This window comes from Paramisgurnus dabryanus, chromosome 7 (assembly GCF_030506205.2).
Source record: "Paramisgurnus dabryanus chromosome 7, PD_genome_1.1, whole genome shotgun sequence".
NCBI lineage: Eukaryota > Metazoa > Chordata > Actinopteri > Cypriniformes > Cobitidae > Paramisgurnus > Paramisgurnus dabryanus.
In genome coordinates this window covers 28,145,844-28,171,794 of record NC_133343.1, presented here as the reverse complement: position 1 = coordinate 28,171,794, position 25,951 = coordinate 28,145,844, and the positions used below count along the sequence as shown (strand labels likewise).

Genomic DNA, 25,951 nt, shown 5'->3' with positions numbered 1-25,951 from the left:
AAAATGTTAATATTTCAACCAAAAGTGGGTTAAAACAACCCAGCATAGGTTAAATTACAACCCAATGCATTAAGTTCGTCCCTTTTTGAACAAACCCAGACAGCAGACAACTTTGGGTCGGATCCGCACCAAGTCAGCAGCTCCGGTGCAGATCTGGCACGGAGTCGTCTGCTGTCTGGAAATGCTGGGTTGAAAATAACCCAGCATTTTTTTGGAGCGTATGGTCTACGGATGTATCAGTCACTAATTTTTGCTTGACAAAAACATCTGAAAAAGACACACAAAGCTCCAGACAAAAACAAATGCTGTCTCAAAGCCTGCCCAAGACTTCTTGTTATTTCATTAAAATCTTCAAACTTAAAGTAAAGCAAATGTTTTGCTCTATGAGCTCACATACTATTGGCTATAACAGAACTCAAGAAAATAAGTAATGCTCAAATGAACCAAAAAAGGCTATTGTAAATTATTCACATTATTTGGTACTATTGTGGAGTAGGTCAGTACGTAAGAATAAGTGGATAAATGTTGAGGTGCAGAAAAGATGCATGGTGAAAACAGATAATGGAAAGTGAGGTTTTGGCTAGAGAAAGAATACTTTAAAAATACTTTAAGAGAACCAGTGAAGGCATTAGACCCTTGAAAGATCACAAACAGGCCTTCAATTAATGTTGTTGCATGAATGGCACTGATCTCGGCCCATTTAACAACAAAAAAACATAAAACAAATTAATGGCTGTGATGAGGCAGCTTTACATAATAACCCCTCTCATCTTTTTCTAAAACCATAAGTTTCCCCATAAGTTGCTATAAGATTATTTGCCGTGTTAATATTTAGAAATCTAAACTGAAGAGAAATCGTAATAATTCAGCTGCATCATGACGCAATGTTGAAGTTTTCCATGCGTATATTTCTGTAACACATGCACTGGAAAAGTAAGCTTGGCCAATACAAAGTGATCTGTATTTCAAGAATCCTGACAGATTTGCTAATTCCTCTGTAGCTGTGGTTTTGCTTTCTGCACAATGGTGGTTTACAGCATGCAGTCGTGTTCTCACAGAGTGACTGGCATGCATGGGGCAGCCCTGGATCTTACCCTCATGCCCTCAAACCGGGACAAAGCTCTCAGAGGCCTGAGAGCCCTCAAAGTTCTCAGGGACTTTATGGGGCCCAAGTCTGAGTAGCCCAGCGCATTAGCTATAAGGCTGACTATAGACACCTATACAAAGAGAGAAAGAGCAAGGGAGGAAAAGAGAGATGGGCCAAAGTGTTAGAGTCAAAGAGGACGTCAGGGAGAGAGAGAGAAAGCCTATGTTGACACTGAGCTGGAGAGGCAGTAAACACATATATACATACATATACAAACGTACGCTTATGTATGTATGCACATATGTGTATTCAAAAACAGTGAGAGAGAAAGAAGGAAAGAGATTAAGGTTAAACATGGGGTTATCCAGTCAGATGTATAGGTATTTTTGGGCGACCCCCTTTTTTTTAATCTATATTTGTGATTCGATTTTGATATGGCAGGCAGAAGAGACTTGGAAAGCAGCTTACAGCAAACCTGGAAGGAAACTTGTGGTTGAGATAGTTGCAAAAAGAGAAATCCAAAAACAGAGGTGAAGGGACACATTTAGAGAAGAGGTGTGCACAGATGTACAAGCACATTCACTGTACTTTGTATACACAAAATACGCACAATATATACTGTACAAACACCAACCGCAAACTGTACGGTACACACAAGACCATTTGAAAGTCATTGGGGTAACAGGGCGGTTTGGGAGAGTAAGGAGGCAGAAAGAGAGAGGAACTCCTGTAAAAAAACAAGAGAGTCCTGACAGAGACCTTACCCTGGCCCCTTATTTCTTGGCCCTCTTATGGCACTCTGTGTCCACCAGCACTAAAGAGAGACAAGGTTACAGTGCCTGTCAGGGACAATAAACTATCGATCTGAAAAACGTTTCTTTAGGAATTTCAACCAAATGCATCAGTAAACATAGCTTTTGAATGAATCAGTATTTGAAGTATATAGATTAAATCATTTAAATTGTTTTAAAGAATTAAAAGGCAATTTTGTAACTTGTAGCATTTTTTTTTATTTTTCTTAAGTTTATTTATAATATTTATTTAGTTACTGAATTTATTTAACCAGGACAGTCACATTGATAATAATCCAATAAATTAAATCCTAATCAGCTATTGAAGCATGTTCAATAAAAATACATTTTATAATGTTTTTGAATGAAGCAAGAAATGGTAAATATAAATACAGTGTGGAGCATAATTAAAAAATTCAGATCGCCCTTTCTCTGTATCTGTTGATCTAGTATTATTTGTACAATATGTCACTAGATATAAAGTGTGGTAAATTACCTAGCAACATTTTAAAATTAAAAATGAATGGTAACACTTTATAATAAGGTTTTATTAGTAAACATTAGCAAATGCATTAACTAACATGAATAAAGTATAAAATAATATGTTTGTTAGCATTTATTAATTCTTGTTAATGTTACTTAATGTCAAAATAGTTACAATAGAGTGCATGGTTTAAACGTTTGATTTTAATAATATACTAGTAAATGCTTTAATTAACATGAACTAAGATCAAGTTCCTGTTAGCTAATGCATTAACTAATTGTTAACAAATAGACCAAATTAACATTTAACGTTTTTCCTTAATATCAGTCAATTAATATTTACTATTAGTTAAAGTTTCTTCCACCATGTTTTTTCATGACTACCTTCACCATCTTTGACCTTTCCAATAATCAGGCTGGTTTTGATTTTGTATCTATCCATATTTTTCAAAAACCTCTGTTTTGAATTGGCTAAACTCCTGGGATGTAAAGAATGAACAGCTACTGGTTATGAAATCAATAAAATTTCATAAAAAGCTTAAAATTTCACTATTACTAAACACCTTATATTACGGTTACTATTACTAGTCGATCAACTAGGAGATAAACAATAAAAAGAGCACTTTATCTACATATGTGACCTGATCCAGCAAAATGAGTCACAGTGACCCAAATTTCAAAATTGAGATTTTGGTATCAGTGGAAAGAGGAGATAATAAGCTTTCAAATGATATCCTAGTGAAAGTCATACCTTGAATGGTTTTAAAGATATAGACATTTGAATTAAGGTTGTCTGTCTTCTTTTTCCAACTGAAAACCTGAGAAAAACGCCTTTAAAGTTTTTTGCCCCTTTTTTGTAGATATCTTTCAAAATCCATTGCATTTTTAAAGGGATAAACAATTTATTTTACAGCTTAATTTGACCAAAGACATTAATATAAATGCTATTACAGTAAACCAAGAAACAAGCTTATAAATCAAACAGAATGATGTTTATTGAAAATGTGAAGTAAAGGTTTCTGTGATGGTTGGGGTTTGAGTTAGGGGAAGGGAATAGAACATGGAAACCAGAGTGTGTGTGTGTGTGTGTGTGTGTGTGTGTGTGTGTGTGTGTGTGTGTGTGTGTGTGTGTGTGTGTGTGTGTGTGTGTGTGTGTGTGTGTGTGTGTGTTCGCGTGTGTGCGCGTGCGTGTTCGCGCGTGCGTGTTCGCGCGTGCGTGTTCGCGTGTGTGCGCGCGTGTGAGAGAAAATGAGAGAGACAGAGAGACAAGCAAAAAGAAAACAAATAATGCTTGCCTATGCAATCATATCTTTGTGTAGGCTAGTTAACAATAACAGTGTAAACAATTCAAAAAGGAGTTAAATAGGAGAGTAGTGTGCTGCGAGACTGACAAGAGGATGGCTGGACCAATCAGGTGCCCCGGGGTTTCCCATTGACAAACGATCAGCGTTTATGAAGATTTCTGATTGGCTCTAAAACAACGTGTAACACCATATTTGGAGAGATAGTGACGTTTCAGGGGATCCCCGGAATGCTCGGAGGTGACGAGAGTATTTGAGAAAAGCAATTTCCAGCGGATTAAGTAAAACTGTTTCAACTTTAATAGTCATTTAAACACCTTTACTCAATTATTTGGACTACGAAACTTTGGGAGATTATGTTTTAATGTCTGTTCTTTGAAATTAGCTAAAAATATTTTTTTTGATAATTTCATTGTTTTTCCACATTATCGGCTCATATCTTAAAATAGAACGTTGCGACTTCCGACTCATTTCGCCAGATCGGGTCACATATGTGAAAGTTTGAATTTGCTAATATAAATAAAAAGAGGGGTAAAGTAAGTAATTTGACTACAAAAAGTAGAAATGTTGTCTCTCAATGTAATCATTGGATGTTTATCTTGGATTTTAATTCTGGTTTCTTATTAAATTTAGTTAATCAGAAAGGTAAAAAAAATCTAATTTAAATTAGGGGAGAGCAGAGACGAAAGTACAATTTTCAGAAAAATGTAATTTTATGAGATAATGTTTTAGACAGAGATATATTTTTATTGTGGTCAATAACTCACAAGTGTGGTCTATGAATATCAGGTAAAATTTTGAACAAATGTAAAACGACTTCATTATAATTTCACTTTGAACATAAGTAGCGCATTGTTACTTTTGACCCTGGGACGAAAGTAACACACAGGTACATGGGTCAAAAGTAACACAACAAAACAAGATAGATTTTTGTGTTACACTTGTTTTTAGTAAATATGTGTGACTGTGATTTTGTTTATATGTAACTGCTAACATATTTTGTCATTTATCTTTGCAAAAAATAATGAAATTACATTTTCACTTTAAATTTCAATTTTATCAAATGTTTTAAAAGCAACCTGACAGTACAAACTTGAATTGTTGAGAATAATTTTTTTTAACAGTTTAAACACTTTAAAATCAAATCAAATTAGAATAATATACATTTAAAAGACCAATTACGATATCTTTGTCTATTTCTGTTCTTCTGTAATGTCTGTTTTTCCAGTCAATTTCTATAAAATATATACAGATAGTTAAAACTACTTTGGCATTGCCTCACTCACTAAAACACGTTACACATGTGAGCAGAATAGGCCAACAATAAAGCTATCTACGAATTAAGATATTTTCTGGTTTTGTGACTAACATGAGAACAGACCATGAGGAATAAAAGAACATGTTTTACTTTGTAATAACAGATAACATCATTGATCAGCTAAAAATTAATGATTAACCAGTCCCTCCAGTTTTTATCGCAGAACATGGCGCAATATCAACAAAATGTTACGCAATTTTGTGATCCTGTATAACTTTATCACAAAAAAAAAAATCGCAAAATTAAAAAGGTCTCATGAATGTTTTTAAAAAAATGATCTAATATTCTGTCATGATACAGAGTAGACAACTTTTCTGAACATTTCTGGCTTATTATTTTACTAACACAGTTTAGAAAAAAAGCAGTTTTGGACTTGTGGCTATTATGCATTATTGTAGTTCAGTCATTTTTAAACTTTTAAAAAGCGGCCCTAAAAATAAAAAAACAAGATTACGCAACGACTCACATCTCTCAGTGTTGGCTATAGGATTTAATCATATTTCATATTAATCAAACATTTATAAAGTGGTTAATTATTTTAATAACATTTTCCTCCATCATCCAGGTGACCCAGTTTTTAAAACCACTGTGTGACAGCTGTCTATGTAACTCAAAAACAAACAGTGAATCTGTATCTTGAAGTTATGTGCATATTTTCATTTTGTTTCTCTGTTCTTATTATATCACGGACTGTACTTATTAATAAGTTTTTAAGTAATTAAATAATGATTTAATATTAGACAAGCATTGGTATCCTAATGGGGGGGGTCGCAATTTATTGTGCAATTAAAAAAAGTCCAAATAAATCGCGAAATCCTGGAGGGAATGATTAACAAAATGTTCACATATATCTACAGAGCAATCAGTCTATACTGTGTTAAAATTAAAATCATAGAGCAAATATCTTTCCAAAAGTGCATCATGTTACAAGATACTGCAAGGGATAATAACTGTAAAATTACAGATATGAATGCAAGTTACTTACGTCCACAATGAAGAAGTCCAGCCAACACCATGCATTGGTGAAGTATTTGACAAACCCATAGGCCACCCATTTCAGTAACATTTCCAGAATAAAGATGTATGTGAAGACCCTGTCTGCATATTCAAGAACAACCTGGATTGTTTTCCTTTGTTCAATGTACACGTCCTCAAATGCCTTTGTGACAAAAGAAAGGGATTTTTTTGGTTAATATCTGCATTTTATTGGGTACACAGCTCTTCCAAAGCTTTTACATCAATTCCAATGCATATTTAGTCATATTAACCATTATAATGCTTTGGGATTCTGGCATCTCTTGTCCTCATTCAAATGAATTATATATTAAACAGTAGGCAAGAAAATCTTCAAAACGTAATAAATAAATAAATAATTACTTTGAATGAGTTAATAATTTTAACAATTTGTCTTTGAACTAACATGTCTTTGTCTGCTACGTCACTTTCAATCTTTGACATCAAAGTGTGCCACTCTAACCCCACTTGTATTGGCTCACATTTCCACAACAGTGGGAATTTGATGACGCTCCCTAAAAGTAACTGAGTGAGGTGGCAACATCTTCTGCATGTGGGGCCTTTTTTAAAGCATTTGGCTATGGTCCCTAAAACCAGACAAGATATACTGCAGGCCCAAGACAGACTGCTGAAATGCTGGGCACAGTATAGTGCAACATTGTGATAGCCATTAGCTCCCTACATAGATCATATACCACACAGCAAGCAATGCTGCCTCAATCACATTAAAATTCACCTGCACCAAGTGTTCTAGTGTAAAAGTAATGCATTAAAACGTTGTATAACAAGAAAAAACTGTTCATTGTGAATATCTAAACTTGTTCTTAAATATTCTGGCTGTATTCGTTTTCTTTGTGTCTGCATACAGTATTTATATTAACTAGTATTTAGAAATGAGGCAAGATAGTTTTCCTGGGAAAAATTAAGGAAATATTTCTATTGCGGTTTGCTACATTGGTCAATTTTGCAATGCATATAGTGTTTATTCTCCTAATTTCAGTTTAGCAAGATTATAACAATTAAAAGTTTTAATGTTTTATTAATAGCAAGGCCTCCAGACAGTCTTTCTCTGTAATGTGCATTATGTGTATCTATATCTTTTAATTTACACACTTTGAAAATGTAGTATGAAATAATATCACATTTGACTTTTCTGGATTGTAGAGTACAGGCATGTATATTTGTGCGTGCGTGTGTACATGTGTGTAATCTCACCAGAGCTCCAGAGCTGAGCAGAATCATAAATATGATGAGTGTCTCAAACCAGTTGTGTTCAACAATGAGGTAGCAGGTTTTCCTTAAAAACCACCAGTACTTCCCCCAGCCCTCAGTGATGGGCACATCACAACACTTGTAACGTGCCACACAGGCTGAAAAACATTACGCATGATAAAAACATTACCACACTTGAATCTTAATTTGCAGTCCACTGGATCCTCATACAAAAATGTATGTATTGGATATAAAAAGTGTACATTTACATGCCAACAAACACCAATGGATTTCTCACCATCTGTCCAGCAAGCCTCTGGGTCCAAATATTCCTCCACTACTTCAACCACGGCCATTTCCTCTTCATCTGGCTTTATATCTATAGTACTTCCCTCTGAAGAGCTGGTGTCATCAAGCTGTATGGAAAAACATGGATGTATGAATATACATTTAGTTTGTATTCACACTTCTGTTGTATTCGGAAGGTCACAGTCACTGCTTAATAGTCTCTACGATCCCTAAAAAAAAAACTTCTGCCCACCAAAGAGAACAAATTTCTGTTGTAAGTCCACAGAAATTATTGACGCAAGATACATTGTAAATTAATATCATGAATAAGAGTCTTACTAGTACATTACATTATCTAGATGGCCGAATTTGTCCTAGCATTGACCTTCATCACTATTCTTCTGGGTGTCTAGCTTAATTAGCATTCACTCCATCCAAGCCACAAGTAACCTTGACTCTACATTCACTAAGTTAACAAGGTTGAAAACTATCATCTATATATGCAAATCAGACAGTGATGAATGAGTTATTGCTGGTCTTTATGCAAATAAGGCATTGTTTATTGATTTACTTTTTGTTGTAATATTATGGCGTCACACATGTGATCATGCCAGTATTTATTCCTGAAATTAGCTATAATTAAAAAAAAATTATGCAGGGAGAAAGATAACAAAACATATTACTGTAGGTAAAAAAATAATACGCATTACATTATGTATGTAGATAAAAACGCCTTTTTCTAAGATAACAAAAACATCTGTTTATTATGCAAGATCTTTACACACCCCTGAAAACATAGTAATGCATATTATATTCAGTTTCTGTCAATAGATCCTCCTTAATTTTACATATTGCACCTTTAACTACACTAGTTGACATGAACTACTATAACAATTAAAAATACTCCTAAAGCATAAATTAATCTTAGTTAATTTCACCATTTACTTATAAGTTTTTTTAAAATCAAAAGTTCTTACTGTTAGTAGTTAAATAGTTAATGCATTGAATAAACATGACCAAAAAATGAACCATTACATTGGTATTAAAGGCGCTCTAAGCGAATTGACGCATTTTAGACCATAACATTTTTTGTTACATACCGGAAACATCTCCTCACTATCTGCTTGCTGCCTGTCCGCTGATCAAATTGTAAAAAAACGCGATCTATGTAGACAGCCCAGGCTTCACAAACGGCAATATCAACATAGTGGCCAAACCTAGCACCACAAAACAAAACAAGGTATTCCAGCTAATAACCGACAAAAAGGATTTGGGGGTGGGGGTTGGGCGCGTTCATGAAAGCACGGAAGGGAGGGGGAGGAGTTATGCTGCGTTCCAGGCAACCTGTAACCCGTAACTCACGACTTCAAAACCACGACTCACGACTCTGAACTGGGAGTACATCGATCTAGTATGAGTTCACGGGTGGGAAGTCACGGGTTTGACTGCCGTTCCAGTGCACTTTCACCGGTAGAAGGTTGTAAAAACACGAGTTACAGGCTGCCTGGAACGCATAGGGTCGTGAGTCGTGGTTTTGAAGTCGTAACTCCCGGGTTTAAAAACCTGCCTGTAACGCAGCATTAGCTACGCTCCGTCTGTTTGAAAACAGTTCAAACGTCAACAAAAACTAACGTCTCGCAGATTCGCTTAGAACGCCTTTAACTACAGCATTTATTAAAGCCACATGATGTAGATTTTCACCACTAGAGGTTGCTGTTACAGAAAAACAATAACAAAGGCAAAGCTTAATGACATTATGAAGGTGAATGGAATGATGGAAGATGTTGTTTTCACCATCCAGAGACCAGTATGGAATTCGCTAATCATGTTCATGGACGAGGTAATGAATTCATGTTTTTATTACCTATACATTTAATCACATTATTTTATACCATCGTAATGAATTAGCTGCAAGGCACAACACAACAGCTACGTGTTAGACGCTGTATAACCGCCACTTCCGCATTTGTCCACTCGTGTTGCCATAGTTTCTACAACCGGAAACTGAGGATAGCACGGATATTAAAGGGGACATTTCACAAGACTATATTCTAGCTTAAAATAATATATAGATATTATTATAGCATGTTAAAATTGCCACTTTGTAGGTGTGAGCAAAAATGAGCCAGTTTTGGGTGTGTCCTTTAAAATGCAAATGGGCTGATCTCTGTACTAAATGGCAGTGCCGTGGTTGGATAGTGCAGATTAAGAGGACGGTAATATCCCCTTCTGACATCACAAGGGAATCCAAATTTCAACGAGCTATTTTTTCACATGCTTGCAGGGAATGGTTTACCATAACTAAGTTATTGGGTTGTTCTTTTTCACATTTTCCAGGTTGATACAAGCATTGGGGACCCAATTATAGCACTTGAACATGGAAAAAGGCAGATTTTTATAATATTTCCCCTTTAAATCACTAAACGGACAAGGTGAGACAACATTCGAGTTACAAATCCTTGAGAATTTTTGGGATAATGTTAAGTATACAACTGTGTTAAATATATCACACTGTGCAAGTGGTTTTTGGATATTTTATTACAAAAATCTAACATGTTGTTAGCCTTTAATACATACTGTATACTGCTTATTGTTAGTGAATGTTAGCTAGTGCATTAACACCTATGTTAATGAATGGAAGGGCTGTGATAAACAATAAGTATGTTTGAAATGAAATAAAAATATATTCCTAGAATAATTTAATTAAACTTTCATCATTCATATTAATGTTGACTGTTGATAAATAAAGTAAATAATTTGACAAGGAAACAACTTTAATCTAAGGTATTATCGCTGGTGCAAACTCCATCATTTGAATCTGACTACCATCAAACTACAATCATTTGAACCCGATTTCATTCACAAACACATACACAAATCTAGTCTATACTGGTTGGCCTGATCACAGCAGACTAGGATGACACAGCAGTTTTAAAAAACTTTATTTTCGTCAATACACACACAGTAGTCAAAAGCATCAAAGAACCCTCACTACCTCTGCAGTACTCACTGATTCACCCTGTCCAATCAAAGGGCCAGCATTGCTCTGATTGGCTAACAAGCACTGTAATGTCACTTACTGAATGTTCAGAACATAGTTCAGCAGTGCTGGATCTGATACGTCTAAACTGGGTCAAGGTGACCCAGTCTTTGCACAGAGACCAGGACATTGACAAGAAAGTCTGTATAAATCGATGTACTCAGGCGTATATATATAAATATCCAACTTTCAGATTCCTGTTAATTCACACTGTGGAATTCATTTAGTTTATTTCTATATTTAGTTTATTCTACATATGTCAGTTGAATTAAGCAGAAATACTGAAGATATATTTTACAGCCAACACAATCTCATGGGAATTCACACGTATTTTACAAGGTGATTAATTCGTAATAATTCGTACCTTAACATTCATATGTTTTTATACAATTTGTTTTCGCCCCTGTGAAATATATTTTATTTCTTTTATCAGTTTCTTATCACAAGACACAGAATAACTCTAATATAACTCTAGTGCACAAATTTTGGAGAGATGCCGTATCAAGTGTTTTTAGTTTAATTGCGTAATCTGTCCCTGAAACCTATCTTCAATATTTCAGTTTTCATAAATTCTTTACACATACACATGTGTGCAAACACACACACACACACACACATATACAAAAGAAAACATTACATCATCTAGTGAACTGCATCTATTCTTTGGCTGAGTGGCTCAGCACTCAGCAGTAACAGTAAGGCAATAAATCACAGGAATAGCACAACTCAACATTTTTATACTGCCTGCGAAGCCTTAATCCACCCATGCTGCTGTAATCTGCAGTCTGTAATCAACTTCTGACACTGTCTTTATCTACTCACACTATATAGACAAATACTGCCATAATCTGATCATACAATATTAGTTTAGTCAGCCACTAAAAGAAAAATGACACGGATGTACAGTCAATGCAATCTTGATATCTGCTAATCCTACTTGTGCATAATCAGCCTTCTTTTATTAATGAAACCCTTATCCTTAATCAAGAAACTCTAATAAACCCGCATGAAACACACATAATGTGGTATTCGTTCTTTTCACCATGCCAGGAAGAAAAACTCTGCCAGTATCCACACACACAAGCCAATTCCTTCCAAAGTAAATGATACTAAAAGCATTGTGGCCTCGAAATGATGACGATCCTTGTGAATTCTGTACAGTAAGCCGCAGTAAGCCATTTTCAATTCCTTAAAGAATACTGCATGTGTTACATACACTTTTTCATTGGCTTTACTTCAGCATGATATAAAGAATATAATTTTTTGTTTTCCTCATTTTGTTTTTGAAATGAGGATATGGGTAGAAAAATAAAGCAGTATTATTCAAGATAATAGTAATACAGTATCAACGTTCTTTTCAAACGGTATACTCTAACTTGAAGGGGTAGTTCACCCAAAATGAAAATTCTGTCATCATTTACTAACCCTCACATTGTTCCAAACATTTTATAAGTTCTTTGTTCTGCTGAACCCAGAGGTTTGTAATCAAGCAGAGAAGCAAACGCACCATTGACTTCCATAGTAGGATAATATACTATGGAAGTCAATGGTGCTCCAAAACAGTTTGGTCCAAATATCTTATTTTTTGTTCAGCAGAACAAAGACATGTATACAGGTGTCAACTTTTTTTGAAAATATATTACGCACTGCCCGAAAATAGTCCGAAAATAGTCCCCTTGGTTACTTTCAATAGCAGGGGACTATTTTCAGGCAGTGCGTAATATCACTACCGGGTGTGCCTCATAAGCTTTGAAAAGTGAAGCCTCTGGCTCTTTGATCTCCCCCTGGTGGCTGGCTGCAGTACAAGTCATAAACCGCGCCCTCTCCATTCAAACGAATGGGATTCTGCTCTAAATAAAAAATTATTTACACTTCCAATAAAAGTTTCCGATAGATGGTTTTGGTCCTTTCAAGTAGTTTTTATCACGCTGGTATATGTTCAAGTCTTCATTATTGTGGTAAGTTTCATTTTAGCTTGTAATTTGATGCAATAGAAACGGGGCGTGACGTTATGATTGGCGTGGTTAAATTGGTCGCGCGGGCGGAAGTTTGATACCGCGGCTCCGCCTCTGGCTCCACGGACGATTCCTTCTGCACATGCCTTGGCTCCAAACTGAAGTTTTTACGTAACATGGCGGCGACCGTGGTCGGACATTTTTGGCTTCAATTCATTACAATGGTGGGAGGCGGCTTCGCGTCGTCCATCTTTTTTTACAGTCTATGATCACTACGCCTGCTGCAGCCATGTTACAGCAGCAAAGTCCTTGACTATTATGCCAGTTTTAGAGTATAGTTCCTAGCCATATCAGCCTAAAAAATTGCAACTTTAAATTTTTCATCGGTCTTAGTACACGATGACGATGTAATTACACGATGACGATGTAACTACAGAAGAGTCCATTTTTAAATAGGAAAAATATCGAAACTCTTTGGTTATTTTTTAGCACAATGCTAATGGTCTAATCCGATTCAATGGATTGTGCTAAGCTATGCTAAAAGTGCTAGCGCCAGACCCGGAGATCAGCTGAATGGATTCCAAAATGGTAAGAATCCAATGTTTAACTCTAGGGAAGCTGGAAAATGAGCATATTTAAAAAAAAAAATGGAATGTCCCTTTAAAACAACTTGTGGGTAAATGATGACAGAATTTTTATTTTAGGTGAACTACCCCTTTAAATATAAAGATGTACATATTGCAATTTCACTTACTAGTCAAAAGGCATCTTTACACCACTGTCCTGCTGCCAAAGTTTCTTTATTTGATGCATTGCCTCATAAAACCTGTACTGAAATATGCTGACTATAATGCACCTAATATCCCCTAATATCAAAGAAAACACTGTTGCTGCTTTTTATCACAGTTTGCTTATTTTTATCAGTAATTAGCAATATTGTTCTCATACATCTATAGAAACCACTCGTACCTACGACTTTTCTTCTCCTCCGCACATTCGGTAGCCCCATAAACCTTGTAACTCATTCACCCCGTGCTTACCTCTTTGCTATTTTCCACATCCGACTCGCTGCTGAAGTCCTCCGTGTTAAGGTTCTCAAAGTCCGATTCTCCCACTGCGATGGGAACCCGCACCGTTAGGTTGGGGTTGTGTATGAAGGACATGGGTTCCTCGTCGATCATGTATTTTCCGACACTGCTGCCGATGCCACTTGTGGTGCCGTTACCGTTTTTGGGGTAGTTGAGATCACCACATTTGATTTCCACACCAGTGTGGTTACCCATGAGGTTGAGTTTCTTGTCATACATGTCATCGAGAGGTTTGTCTTCGTCCTCAAGAGGTTTCTTTTTCAGGATGTGGGCAACCAGAAGCCGTACGTGAATTTTGGCCCAAGCAATGCCTTTCTTAATGCGAATCACCGAGATCTGCAGGTTGTTCATCTCGCCGTCGTCATCTGTGGCTGCCAGATTATCAGCACTGAAGGAGCTGAGCAGCAAGGCCAAGAACAGGTTCAGCACCTGATCAAAAGAAAAATCGGTTATAGATCTTGGGCGCTCATTTCATATGGACTTGCAGTGAGTAGCATTTGGGTCAGTGAGTGGAAATAATAAACAGCAATATGAGAAAACAAGAAGAACTCACCACCAAATTTCCAATGACCATCACCATCATAAAGACTGTGAGACACATTGTTTGCCCTGCAACCTCCATGCAGTCCCACATGGTCTCAATCCACTCTCCGCACAGTACCCGGAACACGATGAGAAAAGAATGAAAGAAGTCATTCATGTGCCACCGGGGCAGCTCGCAGGATTCGGCGATCTTACACACGCAGTCTTTATAGCTTTTCCCAAATAGCTGCATGCCCACCACAGCGAAGATGAAGACGATGATGGCCAGCACCAGGGTCAGGTTTCCCAAAGCTCCCACTGAGTTACCAATGATCTTTATCAGCATGTTCAGAGTGGGCCATGATTTAGCCAACTTAAACACTCTCAGCTGTATAGGGAAAATTTGAAAATCAAAAACAGGATGTTATATAAAATTGTGTATATTCAAACTTACAAAAGGATGCAAGTGGAAATACCATAAAAAAAATGAATATATAACGCACCAATCTGAAAGATCTAAGCACAGACAGCCCCTCGACATCAGCCAGCCCCAGCTCCACCAAACTCAAGCTTACGATGAAGCTATCAAAGATATTCCAGCCCTCCTGGAAGTAGTAGTATGGATCCATGGCTATCAGCTTTGCAAACATCTCAGCTGTGAAAATACCCGTGAACACCTGAGGTAAAAAAAGACAAAAATTGCGAGGTTTAAAGTAAGGACTGTCCTTCATGTAATTTGTCCTTTATGCAAATATGCTAGAATAGCAGCTTTTCCATAGCTGTATTAAATTCTTTAACATAAAAATAATAAATTAAACACTTATATCTTAAACTTAATAAATATAATTCAAAATGTAAATAGTTAATTTACAACACCCTTACAATGTTAAGCATTTCCTCTTTGAATATATATATATATATATATATATATATATATATATATATATATGAATATATATATATATACACACACACAAACACATTTCGGCATTAGCAGATGCTTTTATCCAAAGATTAGGAAACAAAAGCTATGTGTCATAGGCAGTGCTTAATTTGTAAAACAATAGGTGCCGGAACGCAAAACGCATATTAACAGAGGGGTGCCGAGGCAGGTGCTGGTCCCGGAATGTGCAAAAAAACGGTGCTGAAAACAACATGCTACAGTATTTGCTCAAATACTCCCTGTACTGTACTACACTAATCTTCAAAACACACAAAGCCCACACTCAGCAATTAATTTCGCAACACGTATATAGGCTACTGAATATAGTTCACAACTACACACAAAGCTTTCTATAATATTAATAGATAAATCCTTGCTTACCTTAGTTGTCTAAAACTATACCCACTGCTTTACATGTTGTGCAGCCCAATCTACATTTGTCCATTACAAGCCAGCCAGCCAGGGATAACAGGACTGTTTAATATTAAGCTGAGCTTCGGTCCAATTAGCGCACTACCTGTCGCCAGATGTCCCAACTTCTCTGCTGCAAGCACTGTCCTCCTCTCCCTCCGAATCTGAACAGTGCCGGTAGCATGCTGCACCTGCTCGGTACCGCCGCCGTCCTCGTGTGTAGTTTTAATCCTGGTTCGCTTACTATCATCTTCTTCTTTTCTTTTAAAAAATGATAACAAATTTAACTGTCTTTTAGACATTTTCACGGCGCATGATTCCTTGACGTTTTAGCGGTTATACTAATTTTGTCAGCAGAGTTGCGTTGATGACGTAATTACGCAGTTTCACGTCCGCATCCCACTTAAGAAAAATATAAACGAATACGCGAAATGTCCTTAAAAATGTTAATGATATATCTATATAAATATATATATTATATTATATAATTTAATAATATTAATATAATATATTGTGTTTTGTTGTTTTTATACCACGTGATGTGGCGGAGCCATGCAAATAGGTACCGGAACACAGAGAGTCAAACCCAGAGAGGTCCCGGATCCTGTTCCGGCAGGATCCGGCACAAATTAAGCCCTGGTCATAGGGAGGCAATTGTAAAAAAATCTCTATTAATGTTATAAAAAATTTCCATGTTTTTAGATTTACCTTAACCTGTTTCTTAAAAATAGACTTTCTTCCACTGTTTATTACTATTACAATTATTATACAGATTTTAGTGTACTAATCCTTAAGAGTTATCTTAAAATATTAATGTAATGCCGCATGCACAAGCGCACACATGCACAGACATCTATCTCTCAATTGCTCTGTATTATAATCCTGAGTACTGCGGGGCCACTGAATCAGATATGAGAAGAAAGGGATGAAGTGAGGTGGAAGAAACTAGAGACTCCAAAGATGATGGAAAATTGTTTTAATGCAGGCTGCATTTTCAATGTAGGCCCATCAAATACTGTGCAGCAGACATCAGTACCGCACTGCCAGAGACATAACTGAAAATGGAAATTTGGGATGGAGTCCAGTGTTGTTACTCATTACAGAAATGAGGAGAAGGGATGAACTGAAATACCAAACCACTGAACATGAAACAAACAAGAAGTCAGATACACATATAGAGGGTTTTTTACTAAACTTATGTTAATGGTTCACTTAATTTATATGGATACGGGTGATTCTCATGAAATCCAGACTTAGAAGGTGTCCAGCATCAGAATTTTTTAACAGCCCTTGAAGCCAATTTTTTTGTGCACATATAAGATTAAAGTCTGAACTTACTATAACCATTATTTTTAGAGGATCTTAAAAATATTTGCTATAGAATTATTTACATTTTTTAGATTATAATTATCAAAAATTATCATTAACGCAACATGATATTAAATTAAATATATGCATTTACAAACTCATGTTTTGGTAATGAGAACTAAAAAGTTGTCTAGGTACTATGACAAACAAAATTTCAACTTTTATCTGGAGAGAAAAAATAAGAACTGCTTGCCTGGTAGCCATCTTGAGTGTCACAGTCAATTATGTCCCTTTTTTTAAATGTTTGTTCCTTGAGGGCTTAAACAATGATCTTGGACACATTTATATTCCTTTTTATTGTCTCTACATTTACCAATGATCACCAAATACCACATGTTTCTTTACTGTAAATGTTTATAGTATAACATGCACTGAAGCTTTATATTTTTTATATTTTTTAATTATAAATATTTCCTTGTCAAAGAACCCAAATCCAGTCATGGACACTTTGCGGTAATGAAAATTTTCCCCTTAAATGTGGAAAAAAAAAAATTTGGTTTGTATGATGTCATTTGAAATCATGTGCAAAATAGTATGTGAAGAGATGTTTGTAACTGTATGCTTTTTATTTTGATACTCTTTCTTTGCATTTACTTTTTTTATCAAAATGTTTCATGACACCTCAAAAAATCATAAAAGCCCTAAAATGATAAAGCATCTTGCATAGCAATATAAATAGCTTTCTAAATGCCATGGCTGTTTTTATAAAAAAAAAATTATGAGAATGTGTGACTGGTGTAAAATAAAATTAATAAGTAAATACCATTAGCTTTTATAGGAAAGTAACCTATAGGTGTCACTATAGTATCCAAATCTTATTCAGCAGCAACCTTCTATTATGTAATACATTATGGAAATTCTTACCAGGTTTCCCACTGTAAGCACAGCCTCAAACTCCTCTGACATGGGGTAATGCTCCATGGCCATGAAGACGGTGTTCAGCACAATACATATTGTGATGGCCAGATCCACGAATGGGTCCATCACTACCAAGTTTACTATCTCCTTAAATTTAACCCAGAATGGACAACACTCCCATATCAGGAACGTGTTGGCAAACTTATACCAACAAGGCGGACATTTTCTCTGAGACTCTTCAAGTTCTGTGGAGATTAAGGGAATAAAGACTTATGTTTTGAGCACAAACATATATAATAATAATAAGAATAATAATTATAACTCATTAGCAAGCATAAGAAATGTTAGATTTATAACGAATCACAGTGATTCTATTTTGATAGATAGCAGCACATCAATATCTCTATATTATCCTAACAATATACTACACTTACATGCATTGGGAATGGTTTTATCCAAAGCAACTGTTTTTTTATGATTTATTAAAAAGTAAGCCATAGATCTACACTGGTTTGTTTGTTGTTGAGCAATGTAATTATAAAATGTGCATTTATCTGTCTTTGGAAACAATGGATGCAGTTATTTTATGAAAATAAAAAAACTGTACTGTATAATAGCCAGTTCAATATTTAACCCCATGCCTAAACAATGAATAAGGGACATATAAAAAAAGTTGACTGATACTGGACCGTACCTTCCACCAGCGTGTTGGTAACAACAGTCATGGCGCTGTTGGCTCGCTCTTTCCGGCTAAAAGAAGTATTGAGCTGATCCACTGACACCATTAGAGAACCTGAGTGTTTTCTCTTCACCTCCACTTCTGTGGTCTAAAAGTGGACAAAGATGTCAGAAATTAGATTGTTCAAGAAACATATTAATCCATGCCAACAAACATGCACATGCACACAAAGACAAAAGCACCTGCCACACGCTGTCACCCGCAACACTTAGCCCTAAAGCTAGTTGACCTAACCATAATGCCTATGCAATATGCTTTGTAATTTCAACAAAGTGCTGTCCTGCAAGCACAGAAAGTCTAAGCAAGCTTAGCTATTAAAGTTAACTCTTTCCCCGCCATTGATGAGTTTTTCCGGCAATCCGTATTTGCGGTATTATCCACCAGGTGGTGCTCTTACCCAACTTATAAAACCTGAAAGTATCCCCTTAGGGCAAACAGTTCAAACTCTGTGTATGTTTTGATCATCGCTCTGAATCTGATCTCTATCAAAAGTCCTTTACAAAAACGCAATTATTATCTCAGCTTTTTGCTCAAAATTTTGTATTTTTGAAGAAACCTACCCATATTTGAGAAGTGATAAAAAGAGAACAAATAAAGGTGGGATAAAACAGTTTTTTGTTTAAAAGCAGAGGGTCTGTCACATGTATGTCTATATATTTAAAGAAGAACATTTTCTGGAAAATAGTGCGCAACTTTTTTTTAAATGCTGGCGGGGAAAGAGTTAATGTATTTACTGTATACTAATAACTGCAAGTCTAATTTCCTAGTTGTCCTTTACAATATCATGCAAGGACAGTCACACTACACAAGGCCCAGTTTTCACTGCCAAATGCTTTAGATATCAGTTTACTTGGTATTGTGGGCATCACTCTTTTATGCTTGTATAATATTAAGTCATTTGTCTGTTTCACGGTAACTAGAACAACTTAGATTTTTACAACGCTGTTAGATTTTACAGTGCAATTACTTGATGACAGGTGCATGTATAGTTAAAGGTCGGAAACTGCATGCAGGAAAGCTGGGTGGAAACTGGGCCAGAATTCATGCTTCCCACACAGGAGGTGAAGGCAAAGAGAGTATAAGGATGTCAATCCACCATGCTAACTAAAATGAGACAAAATGCTGTTATTGGAAAGGTTAGGATAGGTTTGCCTTGCATCACAGATTTTGGGGGAGCAGAGTGGTCCTAAAACTCTTAAATTATTAAGTAAATCAAAGTGGAAATTATTATGTGTGAATAAAAAAATATATTTTGATGTTGGTAAGTATGGTATTTGGTTAAGGTATGGGGTTAAGTGTGAGTATTACCTTATGTAATACAAAATATATCTTAAAGTTAGATTTAATAACCAATATGTGCATAAAGGGACCCATTGAAAGCTCTCCCAATTTATTATTATTATTATTAATTATTTTGATTGGCCATTCACAAAGGAGACTGCTGATCAAGACTTGCTTAAAATAATTAAATAAAGAATAAAAGTAGAGGAAAACAAATCATTAAGGGGTGGAGAAAGAACACACAGTCCAGAAATTTAGAACCAGGAAAGGAAAAATTCAAGATGGGATAATAAACTGGGGAGAAATAAAATCTAAACTGGAATCGTAATGGGCCACTCTTGTCATGCCTATACTCTGAACCTGCCCCCTGTGGACGTCCTTACACTGTCATCAGAAGCTGCCTTATCTATTTTCACCTCAGGCAGAAGGCGGCCAGGGCCTGGACCGATCAAAGACACCACTCCGTTGCAATCCACCGTGCTGTTTCTCTTGCAACCAGGGTGGGGTGCCAGCGGGTTGATGCGTGAGGAACCCTGGCTGTAGCCGCTGTAGCTGCTGCGCCTGTAGGGGACAAAAAGGGAACCGCGGCGATCTTCACTCTCCTCGACTGTGCTGTGCTCATCGTCCGCGAACTCGTTCTCTGAGCCCTTGAAGCTGAATATACTGCTCCGACGGGACATGAATGGCGAGCCAGGGATACTCAACAAGGACTGCAAAAGAAAAAGAAACACCCATGTATGTTTATGTGTTTATGTCTCTGCTCTTTTATTATCAATGGTGCGGGGGTGTGGCAATCTCAGCTCATTACAGATAATGAGGTAACAGGAGAAAGACAGTACCTCTCCAGTTAACTTCTAAAACAGTTAACACCAAATGAGAATATTTTTTGGTTTCAAAGCATTATGTAGACATTTATCTTTTGTTTGTCTAAAAGGTATTCGTTAAATTACGGTTAATTAGTTTCTGAAAGGACTTCACTGAGGTAGAGAGAACAGAACGTGCATCATGTTTATTTTCTTAACCCTTGTGGGTAGTTCAAATGTACTACCCTTTTGAGTTGTTTGTGTACAAAAAAGCCACTAAATTAAACAGCTGTAAAAATGTATCAGATTAATTAACTCAATGTACAAGCCAGAAATTAAAGGATTAGTCAATTTTCTTAAAAAAAAATTCCAGATTATTTTCTCACCACCATGTAATTGCGTAATGACGTCATGTGTTACATATATGAAACGCACTTTTGCGAACCATTTTAAACAATTAACTGACACAAAGACATTAATTTGTATCATTCGACATACAACAATGTCAGAATGGTCCTCTTTCTCCACACTTGAAAACACTGGGGCGTAGTTTCGATACGTCATCCATGACCTCTTGACTTGCTGACGTATTACATGAGGTCGTGCTGGCACGTCACAGGACCGGAGGAAGACGAGAAGTTGTGGTTTAAAAGTGCATATTTTAAATTTTTCTTGCCAATTGTTTCGCTAGATAAGACCCTTATGCCTCGTTTAAGTTTTAGAATCCTTTGAAACTGCAATTTTAAACTGCATTAAAACTGTTAAGTGTTGGGGTCCATTAAAGTCCATTAAAATGAGAAAAATCCTGGAATGTTTTCCTCAAAAAACTAGGGCCGGGACTAGATTAAAAAAATTAATCGAATTAATTAGAGGCTTTGTAATTAATTAATCGAAATTAATCACATATAAATATTTGACCTGAGAACATTGAGAAGTTACTTTTTCACATGGATTTTTAGTATACCATGAATAATGACTGAATACATAAGCTTAACCCTTGTATTGTGTTCGATTTTTGTGACGATTTTGATGGACCGGGTCAAATTGACCCGCATTGGATTCAATGCAATTCCTTAAATATCACATTATGAAAAACAAGAAGGAATTAGGTATGAACAAAACCATTTTAGTATCAGTCTTTGTCACACATTACAAACATTTAAAATTAAAAAGTATGATTTTAAAAAAATGCATTTAACCACAATTTTTAACATGTTTGTTTTAACAAATGTTGCACAAAAACTGTTGCAACATTTAACATTTTAAATTTTAATTCAACATGTTTTTTTTAACATACCTATGTTTAAGACATCCTAAATGAACTATTTAATATTGCTTTGAAATGAAATGAAGCTTTTCTTTTTCTAAATAGGCTCATATTTTGTTCTTGAGGCTCATTGTACAAATTCAAGAAATCACTGTTTACATGATCTGCATACATGAAGCATGTGCTTTCTGACTTCTTGCATTTTACACAAATGGTGCTTATTTTGGTGTCATGTTTTATGGGGCACAGCTAGCATCACCTGTATTCACCTCTGGATTTTCTGTGGGTCTGAATTCATCAGCTATACATAGTATTTCATTTACATTGAAAATAGAAATGATAGTTTACATTTACTTTTCTGTGTCTGAGGAAGTCTTTATCAGTACAAAAAAAGTGGGAAAAGCTCACTTTTCCCTTTCCAGGGTAGTAAAACACCAAAATATATGCAATAAATGTATTTAATTTGTGTCTGTACAGTTGCCTTGGAACAAACAAATATGGGTCAAATTGACCCGCGAACATCAAAATCGTACCAAAAATCATTATTTGTGCTAAAAAAAAACACTTCAAAACACATCAGTGTATCCTAACTTTGCATCCATGTTCATGGCCCTAAATGAGAAAAAGTGACAAAATTTCTGGAAGAAAACTTTAACTTAAGTAGTATTTCATATAAATTGTAAATAGAAATTATAGCTCACTTTTACCATCTGTGTCTGTAAAAGTATTTTCAGTACTCAAAATAGTGAGGAGAAGCATTTTTACCCCCATTTTAGGGTAGGTAAACACCAATATAACAACAAACACTAAAAATATATATTTAATTTAGGTCTATACAGTTGCTTTGGCGCCAAACAAAATGCGGGTCAAATTGACCCGCGAACCTCAAAATCGTTACAAAATTGTTTTGGTACACTTCAAAACATATCAGCATGTCTAAACTTTGCATGCATGTTCATGGCCATAAATGAGAAAAAGTCACAAAATTTCAAGAATAGAATCACAGGTTAACTGGTTTATCCGACAGCTTAAAAATCAAAACGGGTCAAATTGACCCGGAACATAATATGAGGGTTAAGCAACAAAATATTGTTTATTTTTGTTCAACCAAGTCGTTGTACCCGGAGTCGGGCTAACGTCCACGCTAGCTGCTATATGTTTTGCATTGAGATGATACTTGAGGCTCGATGTGCTGCGGGTGATATGTGAATTCCTTGTTGCATAGCTTACACACAACCATGCTCTTATCAACGCTTCCATCCGTTCGTTTTTTATAAAAGAATTTCCCATCCACGGGGCCAACCAGTGCGATCTCATCAGCTTCTTCGTTCATGTTCACTGTGGTTTGTTGTTGTCTGAAGTCATGAACGCTAGTTGGTGCTACAGTATATTCGGTCCGCCGAAACTCATCCAATGAGAAATGTTCCGCGGTGCAAAAATAAGTGCGATTAAAATGCGTAAAAAATGTTTAACGCGTTATTTTTTGTTTAATTAATTAATCTTAATTAACGTGTTAAAGTCCCGGCCCTACAAAAAACATAAATTCTTCTCGACTGAACAAAGAAAGACATCAACATTTTGGATGACATGGTGGTGAGTAAATTATCTGGATTTGTTTTAAGAAAATGGACCAATCCTTTAAGCTCTGTTTTTGCACAGGGCTACTAAAGTGTTAATAGTGCCACATGGTGATCAACAGTAAAATTGACAAATTTTACCTCTTAGCAAAAGTAAGAACCGCCAACAATCAAGAATGCATGATTATATGATGTCATGGCTTTGCACTCAAAAACTTTCATTATAATGGAAGTCAATGGGGCAAAAAAAGCCACAAACAACTAATTAGGGAGAAAAAAAATTTAATATGATGCTGCACAAAAAAACAAAAATGCATCAAAGCCAATGTTTTTACTAATCTTTGACATGCCCAAGACTCTGAAAAAGGATTTTAAAAAAATCCAGTCCTTAATCACTTTTTATATTGAAAATCTTTCATTTTGTGTATTTTTCCCCCAAATCAGTGACATCACTTATGAACTTGACAATTAAAGAGTTAAAATCATGGAATTTTTGTAATCATTTGGAAGTTTGATCAGTCCCGAGGGTGATTAACAGATGTATGCAAATACATTTGAAAAAAAAATCATTTGATGAATTTTTACAGCTGTTTAATTTAGTGGCTTTTTTGTACACGAACAACCCGGAAGGGTAGTAAATTTGCCCATGGAATATTGTTGAATTTTTGAAAAATATCAAAGCATTTTCTCAAAATATGTGTCAATATACGATTTGTCACCAAAAATCATTCAATTTGCTAAAACACAGAGAAAGTTGTGGCCAAATTAAGATAAAAAAGGCCAAAAATGGCCTTGACAACCCATAAGGGTTAATTTTACGAAAAGCACAACATTCTGTTTTTATTGGAAGTGAACACAATAGACACTTTAATGTTTTAAATGATGTATAATAAATCATATATGTATGTCAAAAATCAGCAAAGTAATCTAAGTCTCTTTGCGCAGTGATTGAAATAAAGAGTTTACAGAGTGTTCACCGCCGTCGACCCCAGAGAGTTAAATGCAGTACAATATATTTATAATATACTACACTAAAAGAAGCAGCACAGTCTTAATGCAGAATGACTGCTCATGGCAAAAATTCACTTTTCATCTAAAATACACAGTTGATCCAAGACGCAAGTTGAAACAACTAATATTGCAGAGTTGAGTCTGATTGCTGAAATCCACTGATAATGCAGAATGCTAGTTGCTAGCTCAGGCATTTTCTCTACGATGCCCTGCGAGACTTCTCAGTAATGTAGCGGTTCACTACTGCAGTTTATGTACAGCAGAGTGAAACCCAAATGCGTTCTCAGCAGGGACTGTTTTACTCACATCACTTAGTGAGGAGTACAGGGTTAATCTGGTAAACGGGTGGGACCACATTGCTGAATTGACTAAGGAGAATATTTTATATTATTATTTAAATACAAGTGACATTGGCTTTCTATGCAAACTAAAGGAAGCCAGTGGACAAATCCTGAGATTAATGCTGCATTTAATCCAGACAGATTAGAGGCAGTGTTTGCTTAATAAGGTGCTTGTATCCATTATCACAGTGGGGCTGTTATGAGCAGAATTTGCAGGGTGGGGTCTAAGACCAATGAGTATAAGTTCCTGTCTAAGCATACTATATTACTGCTCTCATCAGATGAAAGATTTATAGTGTGTGGTTAAATAATTCACGGGGCAGTAAAAGTATGGCCATTCCCTGCTATACGCCATGTCTCTCTACAACAACAACAACATACAGATGGCAGCATTTATCCGAAACAGGCATTTACTGCTTCCTTAGAATTACTACCTGTTAAAGGGATCGTTCACCCAAAAATGAAAATTCTTGAGATATTCCTGATGAAGATATTTTGAGGAATGTTTGTAACCAAACCGATCAGAGGCCCCATTCCGTAGGACTATTTTTTCCTGTTATGGGTCGTCAATAGGGCCTCTGATCGGTTTGGTTCCAAACATTCCTCAAAATATCTTCCTTCGTGTTTATCAGAACAAATACATTTATAAAGGTTTGTAACAACATAAGAGTGAGTAAATGATGACACCCATTTTTTGGTGAACTTATGGTACACACCAAATTCAAATTCAACGACTGGCATGAGTAAATTACACACAAAGTCAATGCAAAGTTGCAAACAGACGCAAACTTGCACAGGGCGATGTGAATGACGTGAATCGGGCGGTGCGGTTCCCGCAAAAATGCGCTATTCGCCTCAAACGTGTTTTCGCACAAGCTGAAAAGATTTGAATGACACAAAGTTAAATCCCGCGAGTAATCTAGAGCGAGCATAAATCTTTAAACCCTGATGTTGCATCAAAGAAAGGTGACAAGTGATCCAAATCGGTTACTTAAAGGCAGGGTGCATGATCTCTCCAGTGTTGATATTTGAAATAACCTAAACAAACACACCCCTACCCCAATAGAATCTGGACCTTCTTTTGATAGACCCGCCCCACACATATGCAACCCAGGCAACGATGTCGGTTAGTAGACACGCCCCGTACTGCTGAAGTGTGTTTTTGTACTCAGCCTGACTACCTTTTTCAAAAATCATGCACCCCGCCTTTAATATCTACTGCCCACATAGACAGCTGCCTTTAAAGGAAGCAT

At 36.1% G+C, this 25,951-nt stretch overlaps 1 protein-coding gene across 4 annotated transcripts in view; it reads right to left on the bottom strand.

Moving 5' to 3' along the window:
• Positions 1-25,951, bottom strand: part of scn8ab (sodium channel, voltage gated, type VIII, alpha subunit b) — a 61,693-nt gene that overhangs the window by 11,778 nt on the left and 23,964 nt on the right. For 2 of the 4 annotated variants that reach the window (XM_065272727.2, XM_065272726.2), the window contains exons 12-21: positions 20,083-20,409; positions 18,374-18,506; positions 17,686-17,924; positions 14,603-14,776; positions 14,131-14,487; positions 13,530-14,006; positions 7,505-7,622; positions 7,210-7,364; positions 5,966-6,139; positions 1,095-1,217 (exon numbers count right to left, since the gene is read on the bottom strand). In XM_065272727.2, the coding sequence (XP_065128799.1) occupies positions 1,095-1,217; positions 5,966-6,139; positions 7,210-7,364; positions 7,505-7,622; positions 13,530-14,006; positions 14,131-14,487; positions 14,603-14,776; positions 17,686-17,924; positions 18,374-18,506; positions 20,083-20,409 (2,277 nt within the window). The remainder of the gene's footprint in view (positions 1-1,094; positions 1,218-5,965; positions 6,140-7,209; positions 7,365-7,504; positions 7,623-13,529; positions 14,007-14,130; positions 14,488-14,602; positions 14,777-17,685; positions 17,925-18,373; positions 18,507-20,082; positions 20,410-25,951) is intronic. The other 2 variants (XM_065272729.2, XM_065272728.2) reach the window with 1 other exon arrangement.